At 37.1% G+C, this 12,194-nt stretch overlaps 1 protein-coding gene across 1 annotated transcript in view; it reads left to right on the top strand.

Moving 5' to 3' along the window:
• MKP-4 (MAPK Phosphatase 4) overlaps positions 1 to 10,915 on the top strand; it is a 106,104-nt gene extending 95,189 nt beyond the window's left edge. Inside the window, exon 8 of the mRNA XM_067153293.2 lies at positions 10,582 to 10,915. Within this exon, the coding sequence (XP_067009394.2) occupies positions 10,582 to 10,685 (104 nt within the window). The 3' untranslated portion in view covers positions 10,686 to 10,915. The remainder of the gene's footprint in view (positions 1 to 10,581) is intronic.
• The last annotated feature ends 1,279 nt before the right edge of the window (positions 10,916 to 12,194 follow it).

Here is a 12,194-nt window from a genome sequence, read left to right as displayed (position 1 = left end):
CTTTGTATTTTATGAATGTCACCTAGTGAGCTAACCAATTTCAATGGTTGATTATCAAAAAGAATTGGGAGTGTGTTTTGATAGTAAATGTTTGTTTCCCACTTAAGAGGGGTCACGTCACATCCTATGCCACTCCTTGATTTATTCTACAGCTTTTCTAACAAAACATATATAAATGCCTTTAGAACATTCTACATTTTCCATTTCTTCTTTAAATCTCAGCCAACTTGACCATGTACATTCTTTCTTCTGTTGTGCAATCAACAGAGCTAGGGTCCCTGTGTCGCACCTTGAACACTAACTAAGTGCTTGGAAAATTAAACCTCGGAACTCTTTCTGCTCGGAAGAAAGTAGCCAACCTAAAGCTACTGTACAAAGCAGCTAATATAGCCTATATACTGTATGTCCAAGAAACAGAAGGAGAAGCAGCAACTTACCTTGTAAGTAGTCAGCAGATCCCAGGCATGCTCAGTTCGAACTCCACTAAAATATATTTATCATAAAATTACACCTTGGATTTGTGATGGGGAACATATATTTCTATTATGGACAAGACAAAGCAAACTATAGACGTAAATGATGTTGGTAGAGGCATTGTCTGGTCCCAAGTTTGGAATGAGAAAGGAGGAGGGTTTGCTGGTCTGGCACCAAGCTGTAAAACTGCCAACGCTGATTGTTGGGCGGCGGGAAATAACCTGACTCCCTAAGGGGGCCAACGGCTATGGGCGAATGAGCCCCTTTAGGTGGGGTGATGGTCCCCACAGTGGAGGAAATGCTACTGGAATCCATTATGCAGCGTCTGTTCTCCAGGTTAGGGGCGTCTGCGCAAGGCGTCTGTACTCCAGAGGAGTACTCCACCGGCTGAACCAAGAGTTCAGAGAAGGCACCATTCGGATATGGTGGGCTGCCACCCAAAAGATACCGTGAAGTCGGAGGCACGGAAATACCCCAGTACCACATACATGAACGAGACGAAATCAAGAATCAAACCAAAGTAGATAACATACTTCTCTATACGCAATATAAACTCAATCATGCAAACCGGTAAACTAAAAGTGATCACCAACATAATGAACCAATACAAAATTCTTATCATGGGATTTCAGGAAATTAGAAACACTGACCAGGATGCCTTGGAATCTCAAGGGTACAGACTTTATAAAGGTATACCTGGGAAGAGAGTAATGAAGAATGTCCCACAATTTGGAATAGGATTTTTGGCCAGCGTTAAAATAATAAACTCCGTTCAAGAACACAAATCATAGTCTCCCACAACTCTCAACGCTCACCTTAAAGGCGTCTAATAAAATCTATACTATAATAAATGCTCATGCTCCCACTAACGATAAAAAACAACTGCTCAAAAGACCATGAGGAAACAGAAGAATTTTGGGACCTATTGGTCCAGACCATAGATAACATCCCCAAACACCATGTAAAATTATTAATAGGTGACTTCAACGCTCAGAAAATACCGTGACATCATCGGAAAATGGCCAGCACACAAGAAAACAAATAAAAATGGAGAGAGACTAGTTGACCTGTGTAGAAACCATAACTTAATCTCAAAATCTGCATGTTTTAAGAGGAAACCTCAAAAACTCAAAACATGGAAACACTCTGACTACACTAAAGGAGAATGGCAACTGGCCCATCTGCATGGCCAAATTACACCACAAAGAGATCGAAAAATCAGCTGGCAGTTATCTCCTTTATTATTACAGAAGCAAAGTTGAACTGAAAATTCCACTTATCCATTAAAGATTTACCACGTGGTCATTTTTTAACTAATGATCAGTTACATAACTTTCAATAACACTCACTTATGAAGTCAGTAGAAATCCTACTATTGAATAAGAGTCTACTTCAAAGTCACAATTAATTAATTATTATATCATTAATTGCCATTGAGTTGTTTGATAATATTTATCTCTGATAATCACACGATCGTATTCACAAATCAGTGTATTTCATTTGATAAATTCTCAGTTTAATCGTGACTGACTTGCTAAATAAATAAATTAATTATTTAATTATTATTATTATTTGTTACCTCCTTGGCTTACAAGTTAACTATGTCGTCTGTAGACATTTAATTTCTATCTGCACAGCATTTGAACTCTTTGAAAATTAATTATAAATCAATTGAAAATGAATTATAAATCGCGTGTAAATCATTTGAAAATTCATTAATAAATCACTTAAAAATCATGTGCCTTTGCTGATTTTAACTAAATGATCTTTCGACTAAATCAGCTTTAAAAGGAAATAAATTGAAATCTAGTCTTACTTGGACCCAATCTCAACAAATTTTTCCTTAAAGTACATTTCAGTTAAATCAATACTGTGGCAAACCAGATTTGGAATAATCTGAGTCATCACGGTGAACACATGACCAGGTTAGCGCACAATGTAAAAATGAACACTTAAAAATATTTCTAACTACTTCATTCACACAAGGGTAACACGAATTTTATGTACATTATTTACATACGAATCCTGACTTAATTAGTTATTCCATTATTTTTAAACATGGTCGGGTCAGTAAGATCAAGTAGATGAACTTATGTCAATTAGCATAATCAACTTAATTAGTGACCAGTGATCGAATTGTAGTTATCACTTTCATTGGAACAATCATTTAAGAACAACGACGATCCATCTAAATTCCAGAAAATTATTCGAAGATTCAAGTAGAATTAAATAATCATCACCATCACATGGGTTATCAAGTCGCAAATACAGAGTTCGTGAGCCTCAATCAATTAATTATTATTCCCTACTCTCATGAAATGCATTCAACATGTGCTCAACATTTATTAGAACTCACTGTGTTCCAAAGACACAAGTAACAAATTATTTAAATTATATCCCTCAGGATCACCAATATTCCAGGCACAATTATTAACAGAGCACATCAAATATCATATTCGAGAATATCTAACTCAGTTTATGGCTCACGACCATTAAATTACCTTTTTAACCCGGTCTCACACTTGGAAAATATTATTATTATTATTATTATTATTATTATTATTATTATTATTATTATTATTATTATTATTATTATTATTATTATTAAGTCTATCATTCCTGAAATTATCATGAAAATGGATGACACGATCCTAAAAAATTGTAAGTAAAGCATGGATGACACTCAATTCGACACTAGTTCTCAAAATTAGGTACGATTCCATATCACATTATTTCAAATATCACACATAAATCGGGTACAGTTTATCGCGAGGTCAATGATTTGTACACATATAAATCCTGCACTTGAGAATCCATTCAAAAGATCAACTACAGAAACTATTCTAATAGAGTTCAAAAATTTCAGTCGCACAGGTAACTCGTCTAACTCGCCACCTTTAAGAATAGAAAATGGAAATAAATCAAACTACAGCAAATACTAATAGACTACGATCTAGGGAAGAAAGATCACCAAGTCATTACATAGATGAGGAAGATATTATACAATAAATGGGTACTCAAACATGAGCTGGTATTCGACTCCTGGCTGAGGTCCAATTCATTCCGACATTTCCCTTTCGTTTACCTTCTCCGTGCCAGAATCGCCTTACATATTTAGCAGCTCATGGGGACACAGCAGTTGACGTCCCACAATGAAATTCTGGTGATTCTTGAAGAAACAAGATTCATCTTGAGGTGTTGACAATCCATTGAGCTGGGTCTTCACCACGTGCACGTAGACTTAAGCTGTAATTAACACAACAGGCATTAAAATATGCTCATAGCAAACGAAATGTTCACTAATCGCGTGGAGAAATAAACTTAACTTGAATCCTCTAAATTTTCAGTACCACTCGGTGAAGTTTTACTTTGAATTACTACAGTCACAAGTAGCGGAGAAGATTATCGTCTATAGGATTTAATTAAGTTCCCCGCAGCAAGTACATAACATCAGCAGATTGGAGCAGCGCAGAGCAGAATAAATAAGTAAGAGAAAGATTTAATGTGCGCGCGAAGTTTTATACCTTTTGGCTCGGGGGTGTGTCATTTTCCAAGACGATCATTGGTTCATCAGGGTTTCTTTTAATTGGCTACAACTGTTCCAGAAATTTGTAGATTTAGCAGACTTGCTGGTCAGGCACGCACGCTGTAGCCTTCGGGAATCTGTCAGTCACGTGATCTCCCCCTTCACTCGATCGAAGAATGGATCAATACTTGCTCCTTCTGAACCAGTAAAAACCAGCCTGACACACCAACACGGCTCGCTGAATGACAAAATCTAGCTCTTGGCAAGTAATACATTTTCAATGCGAGCCTGTAGCAAATAATCTAATTATGACCAATTTTTTTTTTTTTTGCTAGTTGCTTTACGTCGCACCGACACAGATAGGTCTTATGGCGACAATGGGACAGGGAAGGGCTGGGAGTGGGAAGGAAGCGGCCGTGGCCTTAATTAAGGTACAGCCCCAGCATTTGCCTGGTATGAAAATGGGAAACCACGGAAAACCATCTTCAGGGCTGCCGACAGTGGGGTTCAAACCTACTATCTCCCGAATACTGGATACTGGCCGCACTTAAGCGACTGCAGCTATCGAGCTCGGTATGACCAAATTTGACGGGGACATTACAAAGGGAGATGTTCAATAAATTTCCATCTTTTTTTGCAATCATTTAAGAAAAGGCTAGAAAAATAACACATAGGGTATTTGCCACCTGGGCGACTGCCCTAAATGCAGATCAGTAGTGATTGATTGATTGATTGATTGATTGATTGATTGATTGATTGATTGATTGATTGATTGATTGATTGATTGATTGATTGATTGAATATAGCAGCTCTCCATTCATTTGGTATAGCACCTTCATGCAAACAGTAATCAAATAAGTACTTCAGATATGGTACTATGTCTCAACTCATTGTCTTTAGTATATCCCCAGGAATCTTATCAATTCCAGCTGCTTTTCTAGTTTTTAACCTTTGTATCTTACTGTAAATGTCATTGTTATCATAGGTAAATTTTAATACTTCTTTAGTATTAGTCACCTCCTATATCTGGACATTATACTTGTAACCAACAATCTTTACATACTGCTGACTGAATACTTCTGCCTTTTGCAGATCCTCGCATATACACCCCCTTTGTTCATTAATGATTCCTGGAATGGCCTTCTTGGAACCTGTTTCTGCCTTAAAGTACCTAAACATATTCTTCAATATTTCACTAAAATTTGTATGACCTACCATTATGCTTGCCATCGTGTTATCCTTAGCTGACTTCTTTGCTAGATTCAATTTCCTAGTAAGTTCCTTCAATTTCTTCTTACTTCTATGGCCATTTCTAACTCTATTTCTTTCCAACCTGCACCTCCTTCTTAATCTCTTTACTCCTCTGTTATAATATATTGGATCTTTACCATTCCTTACCACCTTTCAAGGTACAAACCTATTTTCTCATTCTTCAACAATTGCTTTAAACCCATCCCAGATTCTGTTTACATTTTTATTTACAGTTTTTCACCGATCATAGTTACTTTTTAAAAACTCCCTCATGCTTGTTTCATCAGCCATATGGTACTGCCTAATAGTCCTACTTTTAAGACCTTCCTTTCTTTCACATTTATTTTTAACTATGACAAAAACAGCTTTGTGATCACTAATACTTCACTATTACTTCAATTTCTCCATAGAGCTCATCTGGTTTTACCAGCACCACATCCAGGATATTCTTCCTCTACTTGGTTCCATCACTTTCTGAATCAGCTGCCCCTCCCACATCAACTTATTTGCAATTTTTTCTTCATGCTTCCTTACGTTCGCATTACCTTCCCAATTGACATTTGGCAATTTGAGATCACCTGCTTCTATCACATTCCTTTTTATATTGTTTCCAACATAGCTGATTATCTTATCAAATAATTCTGAATATGTGTCAGCACTACTCTTTCCTGGTCTGTACACTCCAAAGATATTAAGTTGCCTGTTATCTTTAGAGATGAGCTGTAAACCTAGAATTTCACGTTTGTCATCTTTAACTTTTTTGTACCTTACAAATTCTTCTTTCACCAGAATGAATACACCCCCCTACCATTCCTATCCTATCTCTACTATTCACACTCCAGTTCCCTGAGAATATTTCTGCATCCATTATATCATTTCTCACCCATGATTCAACTCCTATTACAATATCTGGTAAATATGTAAACCTATTAAATTACTTAATTCTATTCCTTTCTTTACATTACTTTTACAGTTGAACACTAACATTTTTTGTCACCCCTACTTGACTTCTAGTTCTCTGTACCCTTATCACAGCTCCCTAGGCCACCTCATTACCTTGAATGTACCTCCCTATAACCCTTCTAAACAAATTTTCTAACTTATATGTACCACTGCGGTTTAAGTGAAGGCCGTCTGAACGCAGATCCCTATCTCCTACCCACCCATTAGTATATAGAAATCTCACTCCCAGTTTCGCACATACCCACCCGATAATCTCATTTAAATCCCCAATCACCTTCCAGTCAGTATCCCTCCTACACAGTATACCATTGATAACAATCTCCGCTTCCTTAAACTTTACCCGTGCGGCATTTACCAGATCCCACACATCCCCAACTATGTTGGTACTTATACCTGCTTTCTCCTACTTCCACACTTCTCAGCAACAGTTCCCTGTTCCTCATCTTCCCTCGGTTGTTGTACCTGCAGTGACTCGTACCGATTTCTCACAGACACCTCTCCTGAATTCTGATCCTGAATGGAGACCTTAGCCTGCAATCTCCTTCCCCTTAAAACATTAGACCACCTGTCTTCTACAATTCCCCCCTTTCCTTCCCATCCCTCTTTTACACCTACTGTATGCTGTACATTTTTGTAGGGAGGCCTACTTTCCTTCCTGTCCTCTGGAAAAATCCTAATTATCTCCCGCAAACTCTCCAACTCCTCTCTCATACTCCTTAATGCCTGGACACACCCATAGTTCTTACACTTGCATTCTTTAGCCATTCTTTACAGAATAATGACTAGAAAAGGAAAAATAAAATAAATTCTGTGCAAAATAAAAATGAAAGGAAAGAAATATTGTCTAGGATAGTACACAAAGATCACACAACAACAAGGTAATTGATATAAGCTACTACTACACTACAGTACAACTTGTACGAATTTCTTTCTCTAGAACACCCTAACAGATTGAAAATTGCTGTTAATTACTAAAAACTGAAAGTAATACACAAGAATTTCACAATTCTAAACTGCAGTTAATTCTACCCTAATTACTACAACAGAATTCTAGTAAGAGAGTTAATACAGATACTACAGATACTATACTACACAAATATTTCACTATAATAGAATAAACACACTAATTTCTCATAAGATACTATAATACACTACAATAATTTTAATCTGCGTTCAGATACTACAATATACTACAATAATTTTAAACTTTGTTCAGACGTATCCTAATTACAACAGGTTATTACTAAGCTCAAACAAAAATGGAAATTACAATTAAATTAAAAATTAAAAATTTGAAATTTGCAAGACTACTCAAAATAGTAGAATAAGCACTCTTAATTTCTAATAAGTTACTACAATACACTACAATAATTTTTAAACTACGTTCAGACATATCCTATTTACAGTACGTTATTACTAAGCACAAATAGAAATGAAAACTGCAGTTAGGCCTAAAGTTTGAAATTCGCAAAAACTACTCTAGGATTACCAACAAAGTTAGACGCGTAGACAAAAGATTATTATTGGTACTACTTTATCCTACTATGCTCTAATAGAAATGAAACCTAAGCCTGGCAGTAAAGTAAGCTTCAGTTTACTATAACTTTAAACTAAAACTTACTGAGCAATTTTCATATTAATTTCACAAAATACATTAGGTAGATTTTTGTGGTTTTTCTATTATGTATTATTGGTTTTTAATCCCACAATTACTTCTACATTTTTTAAATTATTATTATTATTATTATTATTATTTTATTTTTATTTTTGAGACGTCAGTTTGACAAAATGTACATGCCACTAAATTAATCAACATGCAGTTGGAATATTTGAGCACCTTCAAATACCCCCAGATTGAGCCGGCATTGAACCTGCCAACTTTGAGGTCAGAAAGCCAGTGCCTACTCTCCGAACCTCTGATCTTGGCAATTTTTTAATAAATACGTGTAGTTGTACTTGGTTGTAAGGTTTCTTGTGAATATACAGTAGTATATGTCTGTTGAGATACTGGCAGCACAAGTCCTGTCTAGCATTTATATATTTTCATTATTTGAAGATTTTAAAAGAAGGAATTGGCCATCATTTAACGCACTGAACACAGTTTCCATGCACTACTTAGGCTCCCTTATAAGCTGCCATATACGGACCTCGAGCAGCGTTTGGGTTAGGATTTCTTAACGAATAAACCATTATATGCTAGAAATACTGCCTTATCTCTTCTGGTAAACATGAATGACAGCATTACAGTCCCTTATACTGCTGCTATACTGAGAGTCAACTCAAGACCTTAGCGGTCCCTTTGATGTTAGTCAGACTTCTGGTCGGTGAAAAGGCTTCCGCAGCGCCAAATAGTTCCCTAGGTTTGTTACTTGTTCCTGAAGTCAGGAGCTTCCTTCAGTTTGGTTAGATATTCTGGTGAACTGACTTGATGAATTAAAATATTTGCCCTGTATAAATATGGAAAATATATCACAGGTTGTATGTTATTCGGGTTCGTTACCAACTCTTATATTTCATACGTACATGGCTGTGAATAGTTATTGTTCTCTGTGGTGTATGTAGCAAAATAATAATAATTTAATATGATATTGATATCTTATTGCACTGTGTACTTAGTAAGTTTGTTCGAGTTCATTCCACTGTTGATAAGTTCGCATAATAGGTGGGACGTTGAAGATGGATCCAAGAAAACTGTTGGCAGTACTGGCTGCAACAGCGTGTTCACTGTTCAGTATTCATAATGCCTGCCAGCTGTGAGCAAGACGTGTGTGATGCTGTGACGCTTGAGTCCCCTGTGAAATACTTTAAAGCTAACAAAAGTAGAGGAAAATAAAGTAGAAAATCTAAACCAAATTGTTTTAAACGTTTACAGTAGCCTACGAGATTAGAATCCACTGTGGACTGTGGAAGACGTGAAAAAGTCCGCGCAGCTGATCGGCGTTTCTGTGTACAGTGTTTACGCCGCTCGCTTGCAATGGAAAATCCAAGTCTCCAGGGAAAGAACGATGTGTCAGCTCAGCACTCGCCGTAAATAAAACAGGAAGGGCCTTAACACGGTATGGGAATAGGATCCTTGGCGTATTCGATAATAATAATAATAATAATAATAATAATAATAATAATGTGTACTTTACTTTATATTCGCAACCGCCCTCTACCTACAGAAATGTTGTCATGAGAGGATCATGAGTTCGTTTTTACCTTCCGAATGACGAGACTACAATATTTACAACATTCCTGGAAGCATTGTATTTTGCAATCCCACTCACCGGTGGGTTTTTCAGCTTTTTTAAGTATAAGAAACTGCCACTGACAGTCGTTGCACGAGAGCGGAATCGTATACGTATGTTGTAAGTCTCTGATTGGCTCCGCCATGTTTTATCCAAATGTCCCGTCAGCTGATTTAAACGTATCTATTCAGCACAGGGTAAGAAACAAAAATAATTCTTGCTTCTCTTGCCTCGGTATTCGTCAGTAATCTGTAGGTTTTACATGGTCAATAAAGGAATAAATAGGTATGGTACGTAATCAAAGTACAGCTATGTGAAAGGCAGTGATTTCGTTTGATGCTTCACTATTTCAGAATGAAGTACTGTACTTGTCAGATGGACGCACGGCGTTAATGATAAGCTGGTTGTGGCGGAGATGGAGAACCTTGATGAGACGGGAAGGGGGAACAGGGGACGTGCTCACATGCGGAAGGATACTTTTCCTAAGCTCTTAACTTGAATTTCAGTATAGATGGGCCCACTGACCATTGCTGGATAAAATATGAATGCTTCGTTTGAAGAACAGCAAACACATATTCCACATGCTTTGCTTTCCTGTTCGTTTCTGCAGTGGCATCATGGTGTCTTGATTCTCAGAGTGATAGTGCACTAGAAACTGTGATAAATTGTAAGTCAGAATCCAAATTTAATGACAGAGTCATTGAAAAAGACTGGAAAATCAAGAAAAGAAATGTGATGGTATTGCCAAAGCTGTAATTGGCCTCTTCATATTTTTATGTAAAAAAGACGAGTCAGTCCAGGGTTGAGGCAGATGATTTTAGTTTTAGATATATAAGGAATAATTCCTTAAGCTCAAAAATTGTAGTTATAAAGTCTCCAGTTCACTCACTATAATATCCCAGTGCTCAATGTGTTAAACACTAAATGGGAGGCCTAAGTATTATTATATTTAGATACTGATATATTAAGATAGTTTGTTTCTATTTATAAGTAGTTTTTTGAAACTATTATTACATTTGAAATAAAATTTAAAAATAACATTTAATTACTTTTATTCTTAAAGATCCTTGCATAATATTGAAGTAAAATTACTTAGTAATTAGATATAAAACTTTGTTAAATACAATTATTTTTCAGGTTGCCAGTGTCCTTGTGGTTCAAAAATATCTCCTGCATTCTACCTGGTTCCATCTAAAGTTGAGTGGAGCAACATGGTTCAGAATGTGCAAGTTACATTGTGACAATAAAGTAAACAGAATGCTGTAAAGCTTTAATCATATACAGGTACATAAAGTGAAAGTTGTAAGATTGATCATAGAAATATGTATTTTTATTCAGAACTATGTATTCATTATTTATCACTCAAAAACTTTGGAGGGACAAGATTTGGAACACTTATATTGTTGAACAAGCTATACAACCAGACAGTCAAACCTTCATCTAAAAGGTATACACAGCTTTGAATATTAATTTTCACGACCACATTGTAATTGAAATAAACTTTCGACCTATTAGGTCGTGTTCGGTACATATAGTACATGTTGAAGGGATGTTAACTACAGAACAAAAATGGCTGGGCGGACACCAGTGGGATCCGAACCCACAACCTACCGATTTATTGTTGCTTGCTCTACCATTGAGCTATGGTGGCCCTGGTCATATTTGTTCTGTTGGAAAGGATCTAAGCTACAGAGGTGGGAATACTGCCATCACACTGAAGAGTGCGTGCCTGTTGCCCCTTTTGGGCCAAGAACAAGAACAGAACAAATATGACCTAGGCCACCATAGTTCAATGGTAGAACAACTGACATGAAATTGGGAAGGTTGAAAGTTTATTTCAAATACCTAGCTTGTCTATGTTGCATTATATACTTGGATGTTGCAAGCAGTAATTGAACACTATGTAATGAACCAAAGTGGGATTACTATCCAGTATTGTCACATAAAGTAAGAGAGTACCTTTCAGTATTTAGAACGACTACCATTTGCCTGTATGGTTGCCGCACATCTACAAGGCATACTGTTGATCAGTAGATACTCCTCTACCTGGGGGATGTTCTCCCATTCTTCAGCCAGAGCATCTGCAAGTTCTTGAAGTGTCTGAGGGGCTCTTGGACACTGTAAACTTGTCGATCTACCTTATCCCCTTAAGTGTTTGATGAGACTGAGGTTGGGACTCATAAGAGGGCCATTCAGGGTTTGAATCTGGAATTCCTTAAGGGTAGTCCTAGTGGCAGCTGCTGTATATGCCCTTGCACTGTCTTGTTGCAACACAAACTAGGGACCCATAACTTCTGTAGGGGACATAACATGATTGAGCACAATGTCCTCAATGGACCTGGTAGCCATAAGTTTGTGTCTGATCACAAGATCCATCTGGCCATCAAGAGCGATGCCACCATAAGTCATGGCAGACCAGCACCAAACATCCACTTCCTGAACTGTTGCATCTGTATAACACTCTCTACAGCAACGATACACCTGCAGACGTCCAGCACACTGCGTTAGGTGAAAGCACAATTCATCAATGAATATCACATTGCTTTAGTGTCAGAGATGTTATAGATGTTGATTCCCATACGGAACCTGGAATAATTGTCCGAATTAGTGTAATGCCAGCATAAATGATCCGTTATTGGACATTATAAATTTTCCAACTAACTCATTCCTGGTTGCCAGCGTTTCGCCCCCATGTGCTATGTTGGGCTCATCAGTTCGTACATAGCACATGGGGGCAAAACGCTGGCAAC

The sequence above is a fragment of the Anabrus simplex genome, chromosome 1 (genome assembly GCF_040414725.1).
Source record: "Anabrus simplex isolate iqAnaSimp1 chromosome 1, ASM4041472v1, whole genome shotgun sequence".
NCBI lineage: Eukaryota > Metazoa > Arthropoda > Insecta > Orthoptera > Tettigoniidae > Anabrus > Anabrus simplex.
This window is presented reverse-complemented; position numbering and strand designations above follow the sequence as displayed.